At 34.4% G+C, this 26,912-nt stretch overlaps 1 protein-coding gene across 1 annotated transcript; it reads left to right on the top strand.

Annotated features, from left to right (window-relative positions):
- The first annotated feature begins 1,860 nt into the window (after positions 1-1,860).
- On the top strand, positions 1,861-24,757 carry LOC125813713 (structural maintenance of chromosomes flexible hinge domain-containing protein GMI1). The gene is made up of 32 exons (XM_049493167.1): positions 1,861-1,921; positions 2,260-2,647; positions 2,742-2,771; positions 2,847-2,933; positions 3,039-3,094; positions 5,262-5,345; positions 6,221-6,293; positions 7,450-7,505; positions 7,588-7,693; positions 7,803-7,871; positions 8,323-8,409; positions 9,138-9,188; positions 10,645-10,780; positions 10,880-10,941; positions 11,085-11,213; positions 11,511-11,601; positions 11,700-11,734; positions 14,731-15,042; positions 15,135-15,238; positions 16,196-16,376; positions 16,469-16,577; positions 16,659-16,753; positions 18,148-18,246; positions 19,132-19,198; positions 20,122-20,207; positions 20,522-20,803; positions 20,869-21,057; positions 21,422-21,536; positions 23,033-23,240; positions 23,328-23,519; positions 23,680-24,003; positions 24,121-24,757. Coding segments are annotated over exons 1-32 (4,164 nt in total). The 5' UTR covers positions 1,861-1,919; the 3' UTR covers positions 24,380-24,757.
- Positions 24,758-26,912: the final 2,155 nt, after the last annotated feature.

Genomic DNA, 26,912 nt, shown 5'->3' with positions numbered 1-26,912 from the left:
ATTGTTTTCGAAAAACCTTCGACTCAAGTGTATCAAATACAAGTAGAAGAAGAAGAATACAATGGAGAAAGCATAAGAACCAAAATAGTAACAACAAAAATAATGTGATAATCGAAACGCAATAAACAACACATGACAAGATTTATAAGGACACAACTAATCCTACGACAAACACTAACCTTCTACACAATACTCTATCCCTCGATTCCCTTCTAGCCTTATATTCTAATACATAACCTCCACTTCTCTTATCTAATACATCAGTTCATCTATAATTAATTCTTAAATTATTAATAAATGTATAACTCTAATCAACTGCCAAACGACTCCTTCCGATTGAGATCAATAAAACCAAAAAAATATTATAAATATAAAACATTAATGGAGATGTGTAATAAATTTTACAGAAGGAGAAACGTACGTACAGACTAAAATCATGAGAGAAGCTGATACGCCAAAAGCGGACTGTGTCCATCAACGTGTCAGTTTTGACAGCTCAGATTACCTGTGGCCCTACTTTACTTTTTTTTCCAACTCACACTTTTAACGCCAACAGTTCCAAATGACTATAGGACACGTGGCATAAGATCATTTCCGGACACGTCGAGTTCTTTTAACTTTCTAGTCTCTCCAGACTCTTCCTGTCCTATTTCACGTGATACTGTTTGATTTGACACAATATTTATGTATAGGTATAAATGGTTTTATCAAGGTTAAAAGAGAAATTTTAAAGTTAAATTATTTCAAATTATAATAAGATGATTTTTTTTCAACACCGACTAAGAAAAAGAAAGGGCGTCACACCTATTACAATGGTTGGAATAGTGTTTTAGGTTTTCTGCTACTCCCTCCGTTCTTATTTATCTGTCATTAGATGTTTCTTAATATTTGTCAATTCACAAAATCAATGTATAAATAACACTATTCTTTTTATTTTACCTTTGAGAGTTATTAACCTTGATTATTGAAAATATATATTTGATCAACATGAGAAAACTAAATGATTAATTTATGTTAATTGGTCAATTTATTTAATCAAAATAAATTAATTTATGTTCATTTATCGAGAATTTGACTTCAAAAAATTATTACTATATAAAAGTACAATAGTGAACTTACCTAGTTTTTTAAGGGACGTGACATTGAAAATGGTAACATATAAATAGAAACGGAGGGTGTACATTGTAATTTATTTTATATTATTTATTTTTATAATAAGTTAAAAATCATTTTATATTCAAAATAACTCATCATTAATTGAATCCTTAGTTATTGATTGATTTTTATATTCAAAATAACTCATCATTAATTGAATACTTAGTTATTGATTACTATTTAGTTCAATTATAAATGATACAGTAACTTTTCTCAAAAGTAATCTATCGACTATTTAACTTTTTATATTTCCTCAAACCAAACGGATACCCTTATATTTACAAAAACACAAACGCTAATCGTGCTTAATCGTGCTTGATATAGCTTTCGTTTGATCATAAATTTTAAAACTCAAAAATAAGTTTGGATGTGCATTTCACTTAAAAAAACTTTTGAATTTTAATTAGTAAAAGTGAATTACACTAAAAATAAATTTAATATTAATTTTTGAAATTTAAAATTTTCAAAATCTATAATTAAACTCTAGCTCACCGTATATTAAAAAAAAAACTACTAATATTAGTAAATATTCTTCACAGCGCCAGATGAGACAAAATGGAGATGTACTGTGCAACCTGGACAGTATAGCCCTTCAGGCCTGCATGATAGTATAAACTACCCACACTTCTCAGTCTTTCGCTATTCCTTCTCCATTTTCCCCAAAACTTAAGCCCCATTTTTTTTTCAATTGCTTCTCTGTGAAGCTTTCCGGTATCCATTTTCTGCAAATCGCCATTTGCCGCTAGCTTCAACGGAAGATAAAAATGTAAAGTCTCATAAATCAAAGATTTCTTTCACATATATGTATATATACAACAAAAAATTTCATATACATCGATCTCATTTTCCATGCATACGTGTAGTAAACATCCATATAGACTCAAGTCAAATCATCAGTCAAAATCTCTTCTTTTTCCCGTTTTCCGGCTTAAATTCCGTTCATTTTGCTTCATTGATGTTTAATTCCTTCCATTTTCGTTATATGTGTGTATGTTCGTGTTAATTTTTTTTTGTTTTGTATAGGAAGAACTGAAAAACTGAGATGATTTCACTTTGTTTAAGGTTGATCAAGTTTTACTAGTATTTGTTTTTGTTATGTGGCAGGTCGAGTAAAAGGCAGTGTGAAGATTTTTCAGCTGAAACGCCGAGAAGGAAGTCATCTAGGGTTTTAAGAATCCAAGTTGATTCAGATGAAGAAGTGGGTACTAATGAAGGAAGAGTTTTTTATTTTCGGGTTCTGTTGCCTAATGGAATAACTTTAGAGTTGCAAGTACCTGGACCACCTGGTGAAATGCCTGTTGAGGATTTTGTTATTTTAGTGAGGCGAGAATACCAAAATCTTGGGCGAAGAACAGAGTCACCTAAGCCTAAAAGACAGATTAATTGGACTAGCAAGGATTTGCATTTTGTAGATGCTTTTGAGAACAGGATAACGAAGATGTTGGATTTCAGAAAGTTTAAATCCAACCAGTCTCATATGATAAGGCTCTGTGTATGTAAAATCTTCAGTGTTTTTGATTTCTCAATTGTTTTGTTAGTAAGTTTTCCCATTTGTTGTTTTGTTTTAACTTGCATTTTCTATACAGGATGGTTCAGCTGAAGCAGATAAATATGAGGTTGGTGGAATGCTATTCAAGAATATATGTTGTGTTAAGAATTTATGTAGCTGAGTGTACGCTTTCACTTTGCAGAATATGTGGGACCTTACACCAGATACTGATTTGTTGAAGGAACTGCCTGAAGAGTATACATTTGAAACTGCACTGGCGGATTTGATCGTAAGCATCTTTTGCGTATAACTATTATTTTTCTGATTAATTGTATAACTTTCTCTATTTATGTGGATCATTTTAAGCATTAACTTCATTTCAATGGTGTATCAGGATAATTCATTGCAGGCAGTATGGTCTAAGTCTACAGACCAGAGAAGATTAATAAGGTAAGGAATTCGTAGTTGGATAGCTCAAGAAAGCCTATAATCAATTCAAATTCTTAAATTGCAAGTTATTAAAGTCCTGAGATGGTGTATATTCGCTAAAGACTAATTTCTTTTTTCGAAAGATGCCAAAATATACTTGTTTTTTAAAAACAAAAAAAGAGTCATGATTGTATTGCCACGGTCAAAGAGGATACAGAGGAAGAAAGGACTAGGCCTGGCCTTCTTCAGTACATATTGTATGTGTTAGCCTTTTAGGCTAATAAGCAAAAGATTGGGCGGACACAAGTGGCAATAGAGTTGTTTCTTCATGGCGGATCAAAGATGATAGCACCATGGTTTCTCTTCCTGACTCTAAAAGATGGTATTTTCCATCTGTCGATGTTAACTAGGCCTATGATTTGTCTAGGTAAGGAGCTATACGTAGTGTAGATACAATTGTTTCCACTCTTGTGACTCAGGGACGCTAGCTTGTCAGCAACCTTGTTAGCTTCCCTCATGCAGTGAGTGGTATGGATATGGTGAGTGTCCAGCAAAAACTTGATCTTACTAATTGTGTCTTCAATCTTCCAAGGGCTTTGCCAGTTGCCCTGAATACAACTCTGAAGAAAGAGGGAATCAGTTTCCCCTATGATCCTAGGGTGACCATTTTGAATGCACCAGTTAAGACCAAACAAGAATACATTGGCTTCTACCCAGTTGCTATTGCCTCTCCCAAAGGTAGACAAAACGCCATAATCACTTGCCTTCTTTGTCTTTCACTACCCCTCCGCAATTTCCTTCTATGCATGAACCATCAGTATTAAGTTTGACAAAAGGATGTAGGAGTTTTTCTCATTTGACAGTAGTAGAGATGATCTCCATCAGTTTAAGACCCAAGAGGTGAATAAAGCTGCTGGGCCAATCATAGGGAAGGAAATTTTAGGGAACTGTAGTTTGGAGTGTTGGATGATACTGAGGTTGATCAAAATGATAGATTTATGCATCGAGAGTTTTTCATCTTCATACTTGACTCCCCATCTGGATCTCCACAGTTCCCACATAATAATAGGGGGCATTATCTTAGTGGTTTACGAAGCTATGGAGTTCTTGCATTTATATTTCCAGAAGGAGTAGAGAAGGCTCCTCAGTGATGTTGTCCTAGGGTTGATGCCTAGACCTCTTGCATAGAAGCTCCAAATCTGTTCAGCAAAGTATCCAGAGAAGAAAATGTGCTCAGCCGATTCTCCTGTTGCTCTTCTATTGGTGCCTGCACAACAACAACAAATGGAAACAATGTTAATTCCAAGTCTTGCTATTTTGTCTTCAGTTGGAAGTTTGTTATTGATGGCTCTCCAAGTCAGGAAATTTAATTTAAAAAAGACTTTGGGAAGCCATATTTTTGAGTTAAATTGAGAAATAGGATTTTTCTCCCTGATGCCAAAATATACTCGAGGGTATTCATGTATATTTTTCATTAGGGGAATGATTGTCAAGTTTTCTCTTAAAATGGCGATCCCGACATGCAGAAATAAACTCTTTTCTTTAATGTGTCATCTTGTTTGCGTCCCGATCTTTTGAAAGTGAATTAAGTACACGTCAATCTTTCCTGAAATTGATTAATTTATTTCCCCAAGAAACTTTGAACTCACTTTTCTGATCATTTTATACCTTGTAAGTGTGCCTTGTCAACAATATCCATTCTCTCTTGGGATATTACCTGTACAGGATGCTTCCAATTTTTCTTATTCAATTCAGTTCATGCTTCATTTAACTTCTTAACTAAATGACCCTTTTGTTTTTTAGAATAACAATGAATTCCAAGGATGTATAATTGAATATTTGGAAAGTTAGACACTTGCCTCTTTTTTGTCTCTCTTTAGTTAAATTTATTCTTATAGTGCAGGTATATTCTTATAGTGTTCTGCATGTACTCACATTTATTTGTTTGACCTGCTGTTGACAGTAGTTGCTTAGCTCGGCTATTCTAGTTATTTGTAATCCTACAACTTAGTAAGATTGGATATCCTGTTATTGCTCCTGTTTGGTCCTACTTCCTTTCTTTTTACCTGCTTTCACTTGTGTAATAAAGTGTTGTATCGAATGGCACCTACGGCTGTTTCTTTGTATTTATCTGTAGCTCGTGTTTCATACTCCCCTGAAACTGTCCACTATATCTCTTATTTTGCAGTCTAGAGCTAACTAAGAGCAGGATTACAATATTTGACACAGGCCTTGGAATGGATGGAAGTGCTGAAAACTCTATAGTGAAATGGTAATTTCTTTTCTCTGTTATAACTGGGATCTTGTTAGTTATCAAAATTATTAAAGCATCAGTGAACTTAAGAGCTACATTATGATGATATCATCTTATGGGTTGCATAAGCGTTTCCTCTTGAGGTTGGCACTAAAATACTAGAAATCTGTCTAATTTGGTGTCTTGGATGGTTCAAGTTTTAAGTTATATGGATGAACATCTATTCCTCTGAATGGCCTCAATTTCTCTCTTCTTCAACTGTTTTAGATCATTGCTTATGATGCCTTACGATCTCTCTCATATATTGATAGATTGTTTTGCTTTCATATGTCGTACTTTTAATAATAACTTCAGAAAAATCAGGCCTGTTTTTGATTCTGCTATTTGCATTATGTTAGGTCTATCTGCACTTACTAAAAAAAGTTCATGTTGGGTATATTTGTTATGATGCTTATCATTTTGTTTTGAAAGAACTTGTCGTGAATTGAGGGAACACAACTGGTTATAGATATGAGCTTAATGACAATCTTTCTTTTTTGTTTTGAAAAAAGGATATCAAAAGAAATTGTGACTTCTTTGACAATGCGATGAGAGATGTAAACACTTCTGTAGCACTCAAGAACTCCAGAAAGGGATTGATACCATGTATCCCAAGTTTGTATTGGCTGCAAATCCGATAAATAGATCTGAAAAGTTGGTGCAGTGAAAAGCTGCATGTATTTTATTAATTTTCACCTTAACTGCAACTATTCAATTCTCTCTTTATTTCTATCTTAAAACCATCTTGGCAAAGTGATGTTGCTTTCTTAAATTACGTCGTAAGTTCTTCTACTGCTACTGTATTTTACTGCACTTTTGTGGTTTTCAATTACGTGTTGCTGTATGTGTTTCAGGGGAAAAATGGGAGCTTCTCTTCATAGATTATCGAGAGACAGAGGCATAGGAGGAAAACCTCCATACTTAACGGTTGTTGCATCATTCCAATACACAGTTTGCTTAGCTGTAGTCAAAAGATCTTTATTAGAAATACATTTCAAATATGCAGCACTAGATATTTATTTTCTGCGGCTTTTGTTGAGTTTTTAAATCTCTATGCTAGAAACCGTTCCAGCCTGAACTTAGAGACAAGCAGTTACATATCAATGAACTCATGTTTGATTTTGGTCTTGTCATTCCCCTGCAATTTGGCACTGTGAAGTATCCTGTATGTTATCTCATGAATGTTTTGAACAAAAATGAATAAAGTAACAGGAGATAATATCGATTTTGAATTGGATTCAGAAAACCTTGAATGATCAATGAATATGTTCATTTTTTACCATTAGGTATAGTGTCTTCAAATTCTTTGTTTTCCAAGACTGGCTTTCCCTTGATCAATAGGACGGGTATTTATACAAAAGATTGCACCAGTTTTGGCAAAAATCACATAATGACAATCACTGCTTAGGCTATATTAGTTCAGATATATTTATTGGAGTTTCTAGTTATTTCTAACGAAGAGCAGCCTCTACTTGAGGTTCCTTGGTGTTATTACGAGTCATCTGCTAATGAGTTATCAGTAGATACCTTTTTCAAATGCCACTTTGATATTAGTTTACTTTGCAATTGTGTTCATTGTAAAGCTTATATTACAATAGCTGTGAGAAATTCTCTGCAAATTTATATGTCAATTTGAAGGTGGTGAAATTAACCCATAGAAAACACTAGTCTTTGCATAATTCTGTTGCAAGTTTACCTATTGGAGGCAAAAACTGAATTCATAGTCACTAGCCATCAATAGTAGAAAGACATAAATTAATACTCTTTTATAGGGAGAAAGAAAAAGGCAACAAGATGATTACAAGTATTTAAATGGAATATATAACTATGCCCCTCGATATATCTTTGAAAACTTACCAACTTATACTAATTCTGTCTTCCTTTTTAGTCTCTTTTCTCTACAGATGCTCCTTCTCTCTTAATAGAAACCATGGCTGCTTTTACCTTATATAATGTGATTCTTAATTCATCCAACCAGCAAACTGGGAATCCAACAATATTTTGTTTCTATATCTAGCAGTTTCTTTATCCTCTAGGTTGTCTTTTGCTTATATGTTATCTGACATGGTGGTTGCTTTTACAGCCTTACTTTGGTATGTTTGGTTATGGAGGGCCTATTGCATCTATGCATTTAGGACGGTATGTCTTGCTAAAGTTTAGAATGACTTCATTTTAGACAAAAAGAAAGGACTTACTTGTTTTCATGCTGCCTTTTCTGTAGACGAGCCTCAGTTTCGTCAAAGACAAAGGAGTGTAAGAAAGTATTCGTGTTACATCTTGAGAGAGATTCTTTGCTCCGCTGTTCTTCATCTCAACAAACTTGGAGGGTACTCATCATTGTTTAATATTACTCTCTTCTTATCATTTGCTTCTTTTGCTAGTATAAGTTCTATCTCTCTATCTTATCTTCTTACGTTTATATATTCTTTCATTTAGACTGATGGAAATGTTAGAGACCCCTTGGAAGATGAACTAAGAGACTCAGTTGATGGTAGCTTCACTAAAGTAAAATATTCTTCTGGACTCTTGCTGATCTTTTGTTTATTAAAGTTCTTTAGTATCATCTTCCTACACAGTAGATTTATGATTGATATCCTAATAGATACTTTCTCTTGCAACCTGTATGGGTTCTTGATTGTGTTATGGTAGGTTGTATCCATATACCGAGCCTTTCTCAAGTCACTGAATAATCATACCTTTTATTAAATTGTTTTTTTATATGGGTTGTGATTGTGGTGTTGTCCAAATTATTTTTATGAATAACAAATGTCTATTACCGTTAAAGGTTTATGGTTTAGGGCTTTAGGCTTCTCTTAGCATTTTGATGTTTTAAATGCTTAGTTGTTTTGGTATATGATAATACTTCCATGAAATCAGTTTCAAACATGGTATGGAATTGTTAGTGAAAGTATAAATGATGAGCTTTGAACACAGTTGTTGCTAACGTTATTGACAGGTTGAAATTTTTTATCCAAAGATGAGAAGCGAAAGCATACAGAAACTACAATACAAACTGAAAGATATATACTTCCCGTATATACAGGTTAGTGGCTTATAGAGTTTTTCTGATAAGTTGGTTTAAGAGGTAGCAGCCCCTTGACCAATTCAGTTATTTACTTTCAAAGTTGATTCATAACATTGTGTGTGTGTGTGTGTATATATATATGGAGAATAGCAATTTTGTTTCTTTGTTATGGACTGAGTACTATTATCCATGTGGGGGTCCGGGTATTGTAATTTTGAAATTATTACTTGTTGCTTTAAGCATCATTTTTCGTTTCTTTTGCTTATTACCTATTCCATTTGTACTCCAACTTTTGTAATACCCCTTCGAACAGGCGTTGCTGTATTACACAGTTCACACTCCTTTTCTCTTATTTGGATTTTGCTCAGTGTATGCTACTACAAATTTCCTACTGTTAGTATATGAACTTTGCAGGTTTCGAATTTACTTGACCTTGTCAAACTTTGGTCTCTCTCCAACTGATTGGCACTGAGGAATAATAGTAGTTGTTATTGTTCAGACTTTCAGAATTCATTTCCAGAATTTAATGTCAAATAGTCATTGTATAACTATTATTTTAGTTAGATGACAATCATTAGAGCGCTGGAAGGTCACATAAAATGGTTTGTGGATCAACAAACATTGTAGCTGATGATGGTAGCATAGTCTGGTGCATGTGGTGATGTGATGATAATCTCTGCCTTTACATGATTTATCCTGTGCCATCTACCCTTTTGTATCTTATTCATTATTATTTCTTTGGGCAGTGTGATGAAGTATCAAAAACAGGAAAAACTGTGATGCCTATTGAGTTTCAGGTATAGTATCTATATTTATTTTATTTTTTAAAAGGGGTAGGGGAAGGGAAAATGGGGGAGAGGAGACACCAAGGTGGGGAATCGTACTCTCACCAACAATGTGAAAGTTTAGATAGCCAACCAACAGAGCTACTAAAATTTCCCAGGTACAGTGTCTATATGTTGTTGTAACCCAGGGATAATTTTATTAATCCCTGCAGTTGATGTCTTTGTAAAGGCAAACAGACGCCAGACACTTTTGTACACTTCAGGAACTCCTTTATATTTTTGGTGTTCTTGTTGGAAAACCAGGAACCAATCAGTATCAGATGATTAGTTGCTATTTGTTGAGAATCATCTTAAATCTCCCCTTGGACTTTAGTATACCTATTACATACATGATCTTCGCTTTTGTAGATGAAAAAGTATGAAAAGTCAGCATGTTACTTCCTGTGCCTGATTGCATCGAACTACGTCTCATCTTTAAAATTAATGTGGAGCTTCTTTTTCCTATAATTCATCACATCGAGTTCCTCAATGGATGTGTTTTTACACTCCTCAACTTAAACATCACCTTTTTCTGGCAATGTTAATGTCTATATCTTGTTGAGGGTTTCTTTTTCAGGTCTTTTCTGAAAGTTGAAAAATGAGCTGTAGTGTAAATGTCATCCAATGTGGAATTTATTTTTCATCATGACCTCTTATGTTGGCATGCCACATTATCATTTGGTATTTTGGTTGTGTGTTGATCTTGCATGTCGCGAACCAATCTTGTTACTTGTGAATTACGTTGGCCAAGTTCATCCTCTTCCTCAGTACCTGTTCTTTCCATTAGCTTACTGCTTTGTTCCTGATTTCGTCCATTATTCTGTGAGAAAGAAGAGAGTTTGAGAGAGAACCCAACTTGATTATTCCCTCAAGCTATTGATGTTTAAATAACTATGTGATACATGTTCTAAAAAGGAAAGGAAATCAATACCTAATTTCTTAAGGATCTTTTTCTGGTAAGAAATTCAATTCTGTCTGTTACATAATTAGTTGTCTAAGCAGATGTGGCATTTCCTAGTTGTTTTCTTTCAAACTGATGCTTGTAGCTGTTCTCTCTTTTTTAATATTCAATGCATTTCAATAAGAGTTGCCCTTGCTGTTCAATTCCTGGTCCTTTTTCATGCAGTCTTAGAGATAAGCTTTACTGATCATATAAATAGGAAAACGATCATTTGAGTGAGAATTTTCAGCTACTATTTATGTTTCTGTCATAACTTATGAATTGTTTGTTTTCTTATCACCACAAAATAAGTGGTATGCTGGTCAAATCTCTTGGAAATCTCAATCAGAGCTTCTTTTACCAATTTTTATTAAAGCAAATTCTAAAATTTTTGGGGAAATCTCAATCAGAGTACCCTTTGCCAATTATTGTTCTAGTAGACAATCTCTTTCTTTTTAAGCAGATTTTTCCGCTTATGCAAATTCGCAGGTCAATGGCACTAATTTAGCGGAAATTGAAGGTGGAGAGGTGGCAACCACAAACTTACTGTCCTGCAATGGTCCAGAGTTTGTAATGCAACTTAGCTTTCATGTAAAGGATAGCAATGGCTTGAAAGTTGGTTCAGGTAACATGTGCATCATTTGTCACGACAAACACCTGTCAAGTATTTTTGTCAAATCCTGTTATCATAGTGCATTACATAGTCTGAGATAAATTTTCTCAGGAACAAAATCTTCCTTCGAAGCACATGCTCGCCTGAGGTGTGTTTATTTTCCGATGGTGCAGGTAAAACTATATTGTATAGTTCTGTTATGTGTCATTGAACCTTGAAATTTCTTTTTGATGTCATACAGATACTACACTTTATAAGAAAAAGAAGAGCCTGCTCTTGAAACATTTTGAAGGATGTTGCATGCTTTTGATTGCAGGGTAAAGAGAGTATTGAGGTGATATTGGAAAAGCTAGAGGCAGATAGGTATGGAATTACCGAGAATTTTGAAACTTTCAGCCATGTTTCTGTCCGTCGGTTGGGTCGTCTACTTCCAGATGCTCGTTGGGTAAGATCAGAATCTTTCTGTTATTCATACTTTACAAATTATAATTCGCCAGTCTTGTATTCCGTCACTACACAGTCTGCCAAAGAATACCTTCATGATAATATTTCTCCAACTTTTGAAAGAAAGAACATGTGTGCCTATCTTTATGTCATTTACTAGAATCAGTGTATGTTGTGTTATTCTATATGAACTACTTGCCTTTGTCTTGTTGCCCAATCTTTAACTTTTTCTCCTTATTTTTATTATGCCCTCAAGCTTAAAAAATGTCAACTATATTTTCTGCTTTGTTTCTTTCAGTCTTGGCTTCCCTTTATGGAACCAAAGCTAAGAAAAAGTGATAGGGCTGAAGTCCTGAAGAGATGCTGCTTTAGAGTAAAATGCTTCATAGGTATAAAACTATTTGTACCAAACAAGTGCTCTCTTATTAATGAATAAGCAATTGCTTTGTCATTTTCCAAGCATCACAGAACAATATTCTGCTTGCAGAAACCGATGCTGGTTTCAACCCAACACCGTCAAAGGTACAAGACAACTTTCTTAAATGCATTTTGACGACTTGACTGAGGATTTAATTGCACGTGTACAAACAGAAACTCACTTCCTGGAATGCAAAATGAGAATATTTATATACATGTCTATATATCAAGGGAGGAACTAACTATGTGGAAAACAGTAGAAATACTTGTTCTGTAGACTAGAGAATTCAAAATATGCAAGTAATAGTTCCTTAGGAAGTCAAAATTTTTCTATTCCCAACATCTTTGGTCTGATTTTTTTAACACCACCAGAAACTATCAAGTTCATACTCAACATGCATTTGGTATTATTGCTCGTTCACCTACTTCTATTTATCTAGGACAACCTTGCGGACAACCATATATATTTTTTTATCTGATGAAATCTTCTGTATGCATTTTACCAGACTGACTTAGCACATCACCATCCTTGCACCATTGCATTAAGGAACTTTGGCAACAAGCCTTCAGATAAAGAGAATGGTAATGACTTATGGTTTGTTGTGCACTGTTGAAATGATATCCCACAATTATGCAATGAGGTTTCTTTCCTTTATGTTTCAAATCCTTTTTAGATGTTCTCATTGAGATAGCCAAAGATGGGAAGAAGTTGTCTCTCTTGCAATTGGAGAAGTTATATCAGGACTGGCTGTTTCAGATGCATGATCGCTATGACGAGGAGATTGACTGTGGAGAGGATCAACCTACTTTTGTAATTGGCCCTTCACACAAGAAAGAGCTTGGCGTTTCTGCAGATGGTATAGATTGAAAAACAAAATAGGGAACCTTATGATAAATTCTTACAACCTTATATAAGATTGTGATTCAGTTACAATTGATACTCATTGTTGTTTCCCTGTTTTTGTCTTTTAGTTCTGAGAATTCATAAGGCTTTCCAGAGGAAAGGCATAACTTGGAAAGCAGGGCAAAAGATTAAAATTTTGAAGGGAGCTTGTAGGGGTTTCCATAAGAACAACATTTTCGCCACATTGGAATTTATTATCCTTGAAGGATGGCAGGGGGACTCAGGCGGTAAGTTTTATATGGTTCATGAAGCTTGCCCTTTTGTATGCTTAATCCTGTGGGTTGGTAATTAGGACCTGTTTGGCCATAGATTTTCCAAGTAAAATTTGACAAATAGTGTTTGTCCATACTATTTGTCATTATTTGACAAATATTTTTGGCAAATAACCCAAATTCTCAATACTAGGAAAAACTAGTGTTTGGGCTAAATCTCATTATTTGGGAGCTTTTAAAAATTCAAATTCTACACCAAACTTTTATCTTTTACAAAATCATCCTCTACAGTAGTTGTTTGCGTTGTATTACATAATTTTCTACGTAAACACCAAAGCAGTGATGAAATGATGAACAATCGATTCAGGTGCTTCGTCCACTGCACGATATATGGAATGATGCTTATTGCACTTTTCGAACTACCACATTCCTTCAATGTCATGGACACTACTTGTTATTTGTTGCAATGAAGATCCAATAGATTTGTTGTGGAAGTGATGATGGGTTGTAAAACTTATGGGTATAAATCATATTTCTTAAAAAAAATGAAATATAAAATATTATGGCCAAACACATGGTGAAATTTCATCCAAATTTCACCCAAATAATATTTGTCAAAAATATTTGGAAATCTATGGCCAAACGCTAGCTTAGTTTCTACTGGTTCTATCTGTTGACATTGGCTTGGTGTTGTAACATTTTTCTCAATATGTTTCAGGGGAGGCTCGAATCATCTGCAGGTTTGCAATTCACTCCTTATATTTCATACCTGATACCACTACATTTCATGGTGTGTTTCCCTCCTTCAACCAGTGTTACCTTAAAAATTGTCTTTACCATGTCATTTACAGGCCATTACATGTCCCTGCTGAGAGTGGTTGTCGCCTCACATTTGATGAAGGATGTGCTTGCTTTGAAATCCGTGATTCAAAATCTTTGCCGATTAGTGTGATTGACGCTGGAAAGGTTATCATATTTTCTGTTGCTCAATTATGTTTCTCTTTCTCTCTCTCTCTCTTTCTTTCTCTCTACATATCTATCTTTCCTGAAGAATTAATGTCATCTTTTGCAGTGCTTAGCTGTTGATAATACAGAATGGGAGAACCAAATTTTGAAACACCAAGAGAAAACCACTCCATCATCAATTGATATATTGGATGCCGAGCAATGTCAGGAATTGGACATTAAGGGGGTTAGTTAACAAAACAGCTTGCTTCTTCTAACCACTTGTTTATTTTTCGTCCTTTTTTTTTTTAAAATCAAGGACTAATTTCATTAATAAAAGCTACAAACTCTTGTATATAAGATATATACCAACCAAAAAAGGAACCTACAAAAATAAATTGTTCTCTACAATAGACATCCAATCATTGTACAGATGGGAATCTCATGTATGCACCAAAAAAGAAATGAGGGCTATTATTCATGTACAATTCCTTCAAAATCTCTTCTATTTCTTTCTCTCCTCACTACCCACATGAAAGCTAATACGATGTCCCACTGAACAAAGCGTCCTTTATTGTCCCCAGCATAATCCATAGTTGTCCAACCCATCTAAGAATCATCCATTATAACCTTGAAGCAACCTGACAATGTAATCAAAGGTGATCCACATCCTCTCCCGATCTTTTGCACATAAAGTACCAACTGACATAGGTGATCCTCTGATTAGTTGCTAATTTTCTTTTATCGTACTCTATAGATTCGTTTACTACATCTACTTGGGATCCAAGTCAGATTATGTAGTCTTTTCACTTATCGAAATTAACCTGAACAGGTCTACAGGGTTTCATCTTATTCAGCCTGGTAGAAATTGTTGTGCGTGTGTATCAAGTGGAACATGTTTCTCCATTTCCTTCTAAGTTTCCTGTACTTAATGCTTTGAATATCTTCGAAATTGATCAAATTTCAGCTGTGTATGATCTTAGATTGTACCACATATTAATATGTTTTTATTGAATTGCTTCATTTGGTTGCAATGGCAGGCGCTACCTCAGGATGTTGATGCTGGACATGAACCTCCAGAGGAGATTACTGCAGTTGTTCGTCCAGCTTCTTTTAGTTCTGTTACTGCATCCAAAAATCTGGATCAGAAATACATCATGAAAGAAAATTTTGAGATGACTCTAGAGATAAAATTTAAAGCAGATGAGAATGAGAAAGAACGACATATTTACTCTGGGCAATTGAATCCTTCATCTCTTAAAGGATTTCATGGTTTATATATGTTCCCCCTGAAGAAGAAGTCACCAAATCTTTTTCAGAAAGCAGGCATTTATCTATTTCGATTTTCTCTTGTAAGTTATATGACCTGCATATCTCCATTTTAATATCTACGGAATAATGTATTTCACTTGATTTTCCTTGCGGTTGGATCTCTTCTTTTCAGATAGAAAGTCGTACAATTTCTGTAAAAGAAGTGCGCGTGAAAGCATTGTCTGAGGCTGCTAGTTGGGAACTTGTAAGTGATGGGAAGAGTACACACAGTGTAAGGTGGGGCACTCAAGTCTAAATGAACTTCTTATATAAGTTGTCCAAAATGAAAAAATGTCCATCACCGAGTCATAAGATTGTCATAGATACGTGAGATATCTTTGATGTTCTTTATTTTCATACAATTCTTAAGCTTGAAATTATAAGGAAACATCATCTGAAGGACAGAGAAAGTAATTAGTCACCCTGCATTAAATCAACAAAATATGCTATTTTCTGTAAACAGAGAAATGTCTAGACTGATAAAAGCAAAAGAGAGGTAAAAAGATAGAGGAGAACTGCCTTATCTTAACGTTAACACTGTTAAAGATATGTCTCTTTTATTTGTTTATTTTAGTTCTTCAACATGCTTGTTTGGCTGATTCTTTTCCTTGGGCTAAGCACATAGAAATATTTTTCTTGATGGTTGGTAGTGAGGTTAGAACTCAAGACCTCTTTATATACTGAATTTCTGAATTGCTTCATCTATTGTTTTAGCTGTAAGAGAAGAGACTTTTGTTAAATTTTAGGATTTCAACAATATTGAATGCTCATTTCTCTTAATTCTTATGCATTCAGTCTATGAATTAATCGATTTTCATTTAGTCCATTAAGAACTTTATCAAGCTGTGAGATGTATAGGAAATAGAAACTAATCGTGTCATAGTTAAATCACAAAGTAGTTTCATAATCATCAGCAGGATGTTTGTGCTGTTTCCTTAATTATACCTCCTTCTAATGTTTGTGAAGCTATTTTGGATAAACTTGTACACCAATTATTCAGTACGACTTAAGAGCGTCGTGCAACATTTATTTCTTTCTCCATTTACCTTAAGTATCTTATTTATTAGAAATTGAGAATCAGCATCTGGTTTTTTCTCAGACAAGCTGACTATTTCTTTCACCTGTTTATAAGCAAGTCTTGCTCCTTCTTGTCAAAGTTATGTTTGATTTTGTCCAAATGTGTATCTTTGGCAGGGTTGGTTCTTGTTTTCCAGAGGTTTTCAGTGTTGCTTGTTGTGATAGATTCTGCAATCGTATACCATTCAAGTCGCAGACAGAGATAGAGATGAAGTTAAGTTCTGGCGGCAGAGCTATTTCATCCGAATGCAGTTATGACCAATGTATTACACATGACAGATATACCATGAAGTTTAAGGTGACGTTTTATGTTCCTGCTTCGTGTCCTCTTCAATACACCTAACAAATCTTCTTGAATGAATAATTGTGTAAAAAATTTCCACTCTACAGAATGTAACCATTGAAAGTAGTGAATTGGATATGATTCGACCAAGTTATAAAGCTACAATACATATAAATTCAAAGGAGGATCCATTTTTTGTAGCTATTCCATGTGCAGGTAGTTAATACTATCTTGTTGTCCATTATTTGGGATATATAACATTCTGTTATTTCTTATTTATTTTCCCTCCGTTCACAGTTATTCCAGGACCATTGCAACGTATCCTTCTGCATCCTGTAAATTTTGGCAAGAAATTGGTTCCTGGGATGGTACTTAAGGAGCTTGCTCTTGAGGTCTGTTTAATTATATTTTAATTCAATATCTTACTATCACCATAAGGTGTATTCGAGTGTCACATGAAGTAAATTTCATCATTTCTATCTAGACACGGATCTATGTTCCAGTGAATAGTTCTTTAAAATCCTTTCATGCTTGAAATTGTGAAAAACACTGTTAACTACAGTATCGTTTTGTGTCCTTGAGAAGTATAATAACAGAATTTTTTTCGCAAGTGTATTATCAGATTTTTTTTGGAATAGAGAGAAAAGAGGGTACCATTTAAAAAAAGATGTACAATATGCAATTTATTTTTAGAAAATAAAGGTCTGGTATAGGATAGTAAAATCAGGAAGCCAAAGAAGACAATGCTAGTACCAGAAGATTGGATGTTTTGATGTCTTTGGTGGTCCAATCATCTTGGAGAGTGTTGAATATTGCAAAAGAGTTATGATGGAATAAACCAAGTGCCTGTTTTTAAGGTTTTGATGAGAAGTATAATATGATGATTACTTTTATGTTGCATCTCTGTGTTGAGTTTTAATGAAGAGTGCAAATTCCTTTCTCCTTCTTTAAAGGATATGATATTTGTGGTAGTGGTTTAACACAAAAAGCAACCACATGTGGACCAAAGCTGCTCGAAGCAAGCTCTAGTGACTCCACTTTTTGCTTCCCTGTATGACAGTTTGACATAAGTTCATTGTGACCGGTAAGCATTCCTTGATAGTGCATTATATATTCACCCTTACTTTTTTCCCTGAAAGGTCAATACAGTCTTCCTTTTTTCCCATGAAATGTACATATAGTAATATTTGATTTTAATCCACGTATTATAGTGTCCCATATGTTTGTCAATGAGCATTGCTATATCCTCTAATAATTACTACAGGATTGATATTAACCGAAACTAATGGTATTAGTTCGGTTTTGAACTTAGTCTTCTGCTCACTGGAATCAGTGTGGTCGTCTTAATTATCTTGCTTATTACTTGCCTGTTTGTCTTCCTTGACAGAGTTTATAAAGTACGATTCTCTAAGCAAATCTGTACAAATCGACCAATTGTAACATTTTGCATCAGCATACTGCATGTTTTCTTAATTATACATCAATGTTGATCGGAACAATGGCAATCTTGCATTACAAGAATCAATCAATGACTGTGTACGATATGAAAAAGAGCATATGCTTGTTGCTGCTGACAGCAACAATAGCTAACTTAACAGCTGCTTGATAAACAATAATATCTTGTTCACTTCTTTGCTGAAGGGAAAAAATCTCTCATGTCCCACTTGTTTATTCTTGTTTTCTGGTTTATTAGTGTATGTAGCTCCAGTAGGCTTTCCTGGTAGCTCTTTTTCTTTGCTTGCATTTTGTCTGGTTGTATATTATTATTTTATTTTATTTGATACAGACATTTGACAAATATGGTAACCATATGAGAAAAGATGAGCACATCAAGCTGACGCTGGAAGGATTACATTTACTAGATAAAGGAGATTCTTTTTATAAGGTGGTTTTCTTTTTCTTTTGGGTTGTCACATCCATTGTTCTAGTTTGTTAGAGGGAAAATCACATTTAAGAAGATAGTCTACACTTTCTTTTCTTCATTTATTACCATCTTTTTAGCAATTTGAAGAGTGAGAAATATTGCTTTTCCTATTTGACTTGTTCGATCTGATTATGTACGTCGAGATTTGTGTTTTGGGGTCATTTCAAAGTGTCTCATACTTCTGAGCTGACAAGAAGTTTTAAAAAATCAGATGTATTAAGAAATAAAACTACAGATGATAAGCATAATGTTCTCTTCCTAATTTATGCTTTAATTAGTTTAATCATTGCCGAACAAACTCCATTGGAGACCATGGTCTCACTTGGTAACCTATCAATGTTCAAATGCCCATTGATAAGCGGGGAACTTATATGATGATACTTGGAGAGAAATGTTTATTGTTTGAAGATGACTAATGTATTCAAGTCAAAAAATCGGGAATCACTCTTTTCAAGTTTGACCTATCACAATATAATTGGTTTAAGACCAATCAAGGTGTTATTGGGTTTGGTATGGTTCCTTTATAAATTTATTTTTGGGGCTTAGCTAAAATTAAAAAAGTAGATATTTTCAAAGAGGTCTGAGCCAATTAGGAATTATTCTAGCTGTACCATCTATTGTGCTATGTAACTTGTATACTTGTTCGTTTGCACATAGACGCACAAAAGATTTTAATATTACACCTTGAGTCTTGTGGATTAGTTAATGCCCCTTTATTTGGGTTGGTGGCTTGGTGCATGCCAATTGATTTTTGATGTCTATGGTCTTTTAAACTTGTTTGTTTCCATATTATTTTGCTATTTTCAACTTTCAAGTTGTTTACATTCATCAGATTTCGTGATGTAGGTTGATGATCATGGGTATGTAAACCTTAGTGGAACCTTGAAAGTAACAGCAGGGTATGGTAAACTTGGTATGTACTTCAACATACGTCAATGTTGCAGTAATAAAGGTTTTGTGTTTATTATCTACTGTCATGTACAAAGATTCATCATCTGCATAACTTTTTTGTGGTGGCATAAGTATATCAGGCTAACAGTATTACTGCATAGCAATGTGCTGAGTGCTGGGAACCTTGCTTCTGCAGTAACTCCAGTTGTCTATACTAACTGGAACTTCTTAGTGGAACTGTTAAAATTGACTTTGGGTCTAACTCAATCCCAAAAACTAGTCCATGAGGTGAGGATTATCCAAGATCATAGAAAGAAACAACAACTCATTTTCTCTACCAATTTAGGACATTTAACACATACACACACTGGCGGCTGGAAATCGAGCATGGACAACATAGCGTGGCTCTGTTTCCATGTTAAGAAATTGGACCTTGGGCCTCTACCCTAAAAATAGCTCTCATGAGGGTAGAGATTGCCCAAGAACTTACAAGGAGACAATAGCCAATGTGTTTTAGGAATAACCTTTGAAAAGGAAGATCTTTAATCCTTTTGAATTATGTACTTTGCAGAACCAACAGGGAGCTATCATTAAGGATCCACTTTAGTTTTTTCTTTTTTTCCATAGCTGTATTAAGGTCTCTCTGTATTGGTGGCAGTGATGTTGTGGAGAAAGTGGTGTGTGAAGAATAGCTAGATCATATGGTCCCCTGCCCTTTAACCAATAACTTTTGAAAGGGTCGACTTTTAAACCTCTTGAATTATGTACTTTGCAGAACAAAGATGGAGTTACCATTAAGTATCCACAAGACCACAACTTGTTTTTTCCATATCTGTGTTAAGGCCCTTTATTTTGGTGGGCAATGAAAGAGTGGAGAAAGTGGTGTTTGAAGAATATCTAGATAATATGGTCCCCAGTCTTTTAACCTATTTTTTCTATCCACAGTTTCCCTTTCTGTTTTGTCTGGCGATGAAGTAGTTTTCAAGAAAGAGTTCCAAACTGATAGGAGATCGTTGCGAGTTGCATCCAAGGTTTGTCAATACTCCTCCTCATATCCTATATGTTTTGCCAATAGTTCAACTTCTCTGTGTCACAAACTTTGCACGAGTTTTTTGCTTTCTTGCATTTCCCTTAACATACAGAAGAGTGGGGCCAATAACATTTAATTTCTCAATCTTTGAAACTGGAAATTACTTGGCTTTTCCGTTTCTTGACATTCTGAATCACGTCTCTTTAAGAATTTGAAGTCTCAAAGATGGACAAAAATTATGGGATAGAGAACTGTTTGTTTGTTATGGTAATGATAAAATGGTTTAATAATTAAAGTGCACCCAACCTACATCAGGTACCTAAAGTTTGTGCTGCTGGTTCTCATTTGGAAGATGTTGTTTTTGAGGTTATAAATTCTGCTGGTGAAGTGGATGAAGATATCGATAGTGAAGTGGAAGATGGTCACTCTCATACCCTTCTGATAAGGCAGGACTCATTGAGGGAAGAAGACAATGTGAGATACAGCTTCCATCGTGGACGCTGCATTGTCCGCTCTATCCCTCTTCCAGATAATGAAGGGCTTTTCTGCTTTGTAGCCAGTCACTCTCGTTTCCACGACCTGCAGACAAGCATAGAGGTTGTATTCTAGGTGACTTACCTTTCTATTTTTCTGGTATCACGGCCTCATACTTCTATCTGCAGGTGCATGTTGAGAAAGCTGTAATCTGTACACATGAACTTACCCAACCTAGAAGTCCCAAGAAAGAGATTCTGCTTCTTGAGGATTCAAATGGTAAAGGGCCAGAAACGGTGTGTCATAACACCTTTGATGGAAGAATAATGATCTTCAACAATTCATGTGCTTCCATGCATCTGGAAGACAGACTACAGGTATGTGTTTTTGTATCAAGAATGATAGTCTCACGAGACCATTAATATTTTTTTCTTTGGTGGAGGGAAGAATGGTCTTTTTTTGAATGTGTGAAGTTTGGAACACATCTTTTGATGGATCTGGCCGATCATTTTAATGCATGTCTTCAAGTGCTATAAGTGTCTTTGGCTTTTGTTCCACGTAGTAGTAGTAGTAGTAGTAGTAGTTGGTGTAGTAATAGTAGTAATAGAAGGACTAGAAGTAGCAGCAGGTCCCGCATGAATGACACATATCTATCTTTCTTTTTTGGCTTGTTCGCTATCTCTCATTGCTGCATTTACTGCTATGTAGACTGTCACTAAACTTGAGTGTGTTTCTCGACAGAAACTTAGGGATGATATTTGCAGATATGGCCTATGCATCAGACAATGCGATGCAAATGTGGAGTCACTTAATATTAAGCAATCAAATATTGAGCTTGAGATGTCCAACTTGGGAGGTATTAATTCATCTGATGCGTGTATGCTACATTACTGTCTACACCTCATGCCTTCAGCTTTCTATAATAGTTATCAAGATTCTGTCATGCTACTGTGTTGCTGCAATGGTTTGGCTTTATGTAGTCCGGAAATTTTTTAACTGGCACATGAAATCAAAAAACAATGTTATGTGCATCATGAACTATGCCTATTTCAAACCAACTGCTTGGCATGTTTGCATTAGATGCCACGATCTAAACGTGTTAATTAGAGATATCTTGACATGTAACCATCTCTTAACTTATTATCTCTTCTTTATGTTTAATATTTTTCAAATTCCAGGGACGCGTGCAAAAGGCGGTGGTAACTTCTTCTTTGAATCATGATCTTGAACCTTGTAGCTTCAAACCTAAAGATTACTATTTGTGGAGATTCCATATCTGTTATATATTCTGCTATATTTGCTTGCTTTCAGTTTGTCTCTACAAATTAATATGGTGTTAATGCAGCACTGTGAAATATTCACCGAAAAATCTATTAAACTGACTGTGACTTTCCATAAAGTGAAATTTAAAAGATTTCAATATTGAAAACGATAATTGAAGAGGGAAGTTTCATAGCATGTTGACATTGTAGATGCTCTTGTTCTTACACATTGTCTTCTTTATTTTATGTATGATCAAAGTTCTGCATTAATTTTCAAAAGAGTACTCTATAATATATCGGGGATTTCTGATAAATGCTGAATCATCCTGATTTGATCATCATTTGAAGGCCTTTTATGTGACCTCTTGCCAGTTTCTAGAGTAACATGTGTATAATTTCTAGAACTTAACCTTTTAGATTTTACAGCGAAGGCTGCATTTCTTTTAAACTATTTTCTGGACTAAACACAGTGTCTATAATTATATAAGAAATAAGACAAATACCAGAAAGGAAATTTATTCATTTATAAGTTAAGCCTTTGAAGTGGCTAATAGAGGTGAGGTAATTGAAGTAGTGTTTTTTTTTCCTGATTTAACTCTGCATAATTATTATGGCTATAGGATAGGGTGAATGTGAGTGAAAGAACTGAACCAAAGAGTAGGAATATTGATTGCTGGCACCAGGTCCATGTTGTCATCTCTCTGGCAATTTCAAGTCAATGTTTCAATTTTCAAGGAGAAAAACTAGTTATTTACTTATTTTAAGAAGAGGATCAATGAAAGAAAAAAAGAAAAAATTGATGATGGTGTAACTCTTGCAAGTTTCTGTTACTTCAGTTTGGATGGTTTAAATGTAGTCCTGACATTTCTTTTCTGTTCCTTATGTCTCTGGAGTTCTCCCCGAAATTCTCCTTACTTTCTCTTCCTGGTGCTATAACTAGTCTTGCAATTTCACAATCTGTTAAATTGAAAGAGATCATGTGGTTACTTGTTGAATAGTGATACCTAATTAGCAACAGACTGTCTTAACTTCTTTTTAGACATATTAAATGCATCTTAGAAATTGTAACATGAAATGGTCATAGATGCAGCTTTTATTGGTCTTGATTCTTTTCACGACTTGGGCTATGATAAAGACGTGATTATGGAGAAGATTGAAGGAAAGGCGGACAGTGCAGCTGCTGTTATACACAAGCTGCTCAGATCACCAAAACCTGAACAGCTGTATCTCAAATATGCTCATGACATACTTGGCGTGGTTGCACTTCTTGGAGAGGTTCGGACCCATAAGCTTAGCAGGTTGGTGCTGGTATCCTTTTCTTTAAAATGAAGTATAAGAACTTCCTTGTCTGTATGGATGTAATTGAGTGTGTTTTCTTCCCTTAGCATGCTTTCAACATATCTTGGAGAAGATCAGATGCTTGCTGTAGTATGCAAATCCCGTGCAGCTGCCAGAGCTCTTGAAAATTATCAAATGGATGGAAATGTGAATTGCGCCAGTGCTCTTGACATATTAGCAGCTAAGCTTGGAATTTCCATCAAGGGTCGATATTTGGTTATATGCCTTGAGGATATAAGGTAAAAGCCTTTCTTTCTCTGGTTTACTTTATACTAAATGATATCAATTGTTAGGATTTTTGGTTTCTCGATCCAGTTGACAAATCATGTTTCAACCATGTCTGGTCAGTGCTCTCTGAAAAAAAAAACAATGTCTAAGGTCCTTGCTTTTTTATTTCAGGCCATATAAGCGAGGAGTCAGCAGTGATCCCCAAAGAGAACTTGCTATTCCACACCCTACTTTATCAAACAGAGAAACTCCCCCAGGCTTTTTGGGCTATGCGGTTAATATGATATTCCTTCCTGCAGAATATTTGCAGTTTAGAACTGCTTCAGGTCATGGTCTAAGAGAGACATTATTTTATCGTCTGTTTGGTAAGCTTCAAGTCTACAAGTCTAGAGAGCAACTTTACATGGCAAGTTCCTGCATAGAAGAGGGTGCGGTTTCCTTGGATGGTGGAATGATGAGAGGAAATGGAGTTGTATCTGCATCTGTTGGATCTGAGTATGTACTTTCTTTTTCCTACTTCTCTACCATTTATTTGTTTCTCACAAAGATGAGTAGATTTTGCATGACATCCTTGGGCCTTGAATGATTAATGTCTGTCTTTATTTTCTTCAGGGAACCATACATTCTATTTCCAGTCATCTGTCTGGAAAGACAGTTGCTCCTCTCACCTGAGAAAGTAGAAAGATTGAAGAGAATCGAAGAGTTGAAACTGGAACGAAATCAATTGCAAGATCAAATACAGGAAGAGCTTAGGAATGAAGCAAAGTACAAGAAGAAGTTGGCCAAAAAGCTCAGGGATAAAAAGCAGATTGATGATCAGTTGGAACCTTCTCCTGGAATGTACAGCTCGGACATGGATATCAGTTGTTGATGGTTTGTTTCTTCTGAGGCTTGTACATGTAATTACCTAAAACAAGGCCTCTATGTTTATTTATGCTTTTTTGGATCATATTTTTGTGAAGAAACACAGGGTAGTATACCGTACAAATCAACACCTGTAGCGTAAATGAATGCTCAAGTTGTATCTTTCCCCATGATCTCAGTGTCGGTGAGCAGAGTTACTTTAAAATCATAGGAATCATTTATTTATCTTTGTTTGGAAAGGAACTAAAGGTGACTCAGCTGCATCTGGTTCCCTTTCAGATATGCTTGTATGTGACAGTAGGAACAACTACTCATTATGTTATTTTTGATGTGTAGCAAACAGTTACAGTAATATATTCAGGGAAAATAATTTGTCAATCATTAATCACTTTAAAAGAATGAGCACCCTTACTATTATTTTCTTCGTTAAATATTGATTTTATAATAGATTAAATTGCCATCTATTGTTTTCCTTAACTAATTGTTATTCTTATATTAAGACTTTGAAATCAGCTAAAATTTTAATTATTAAACATTTGATTGTGGAGCTAGTAAGAAATCCTTATATTTGGAACTCTAAAACCAAATGCTTGGCAAAAAATATATCGAAAAGTAAGTTGCCACCTTACAACAATAATATATATTCCGTGAAATCTCACAACTATTTTTTTTCTAATCCGATGTTCGATATCTACATTGAAACTCGATCCAACTATTCCGAAATTACACCACATAGGCTTCATGGGAAAGCGCTCCCTACCAAACCAAAACAAACAGTGAATACGACAGATTAAGTTGCGGACTATCGTAGACTATTTATTTCTCTCTGCAACAGCAAACATGTTTTTTCACTTAAGTTTTCTTCTCTATCAAAATGATTATTCAACAAGTTATTTCTAAAGGTCATGACAAATATATATACATATATATTACATGAGAGCATATATTGAAGTTCATTATTAGAGAACTAGACTATACTAGATGACAAAAATGAAGAATTCTATTCAACATGATAAAAAAAAAAGATTTATGCATGTATTATGGCTAGGCAATTAATTAAATCTGTTTGCAGCGACTTTGTGGAGAATAAGAAAAAATTGCATAGAAGAAGACATGATTTAAATGGAGCAGGATTATATACTTTCATGTTTTGGCAATGTATATGCATGATTTTGAGTTCAAGCAAGAAGCACCAAAAAAAATAAATGAAGATACACATAAAGCAATGTAACTTAAGCATACAATTATATGCTTTAAACTTTTTTTAGAGTAGTTGAGGAACTGATGATGGATCGTTTCCTTTGTGTAGTCATGTATTTTTAAGATTAGTAATCAATTTTTTTTTACTTATACGACTGATTGACTTATCTATTTATGTATATTCCCTTAAACCATTCTACCAATTCTTCTCTGTTCCCTATTCATTCTAGGGCTATTGACTATTGTAGGTATAAGCAACGAAAATTATGTTCAACAAAATGATCGTATATATATTTAATATATCGATATGTGTATATAATATACTGATATTATATAAATAATGTACAATTTATATAGACGATATACATATATATATATATATATATATGTTCAACAAAATGATCGTATATATATTTAATATATCGATATGTGTATATAATATACTGATATTATATAAATAATGTACAATTTATATAGACGATATACATATATATATATATATATACATATAATACGTTTAAATTAAAATTACATATATAATACGTTTAAATTAAAATTACGTTTAAATTAATAATAAGATGTAAAATAATAAGAGTAAGAATTTAGATATAATACGTTTAAATTAAAATTACATATATAATACGTTTAAATTAAAATTACGTTTAAATTAATAATAAGATGTAAAATAATAAGAGTAAGAATTTAGATTTAAACAAAGAGGATATCTGTCAAGATGATGTAAGCTGTGGTTGTAAAATTTGTTGTAAAATCCTACTCAGTACTCCCTCTTCCTGTTCCGTTATCTAGTATTAGTAGTTTTTTGTTGCTGAATCCATGTAATTTCTCCCAAAATTACTTTTTTTTTTTTTTTTTTTTTTTTTTTTTCACTGTTCATCTCTTTACCTTACTCCTTTCATCTCTTTTCTTTACCCATTTTCTTAGCACCTGCTTCTTTAACCACACCCTGGGATTCACAGTCCTTTTGGTTTTCTGACCATGGCGGACTTTCAACATCCCTAGGTATTTACAGGTTAATCTATCGGGGTTACTAAGAGGATAGAGAACTAACCATTTACTAAGAATAAATCAAAGAGTGAACATGTTAACGAAAATCATAATAGCATATCATAATAATATGAACATCATATCACACATAATAACATACACAATAATAACATAGTACATACACTTAGGGAGAAGATTACTAGGATCTAGAAAACAGATAACTACTTACATGATAATGGTCGGAATGAGGTTTCCCTTTCGGGAGTCCCCGAAGTGACCTTGCAGGTACTTGTAGGAAAATACACTCACACTCTTTGTACACACACAACAAACAC

The sequence above is a fragment of the Solanum verrucosum genome, unplaced genomic scaffold (assembly GCF_900185275.1).
Source record: "Solanum verrucosum unplaced genomic scaffold, falcon-dt-bn FXZP01000205.1, whole genome shotgun sequence".
NCBI classification, from domain to species: Eukaryota; Viridiplantae; Streptophyta; class Magnoliopsida; order Solanales; family Solanaceae; genus Solanum; species Solanum verrucosum.
The sequence above is the reverse complement of the archived record's forward strand: the minus strand, read 5'-3'. Positions and strand labels throughout refer to the sequence as shown.

Excerpts from the sequence above, each read along its gene's own strand:
- LOC125813713 (XM_049493167.1), top strand. Across the intron at positions 7,506-7,587 it reads GCATCTATGCATTTAGGACG|ACGAGCCTCAGTTTCGTCAA; the intron begins GTATGTCTTGCT and ends CCTTTTCTGTAG. Across the intron at positions 11,602-11,699 it reads TAGAGTAAAATGCTTCATAG|AAACCGATGCTGGTTTCAAC; the intron begins GTATAAAACTAT and ends TTCTGCTTGCAG.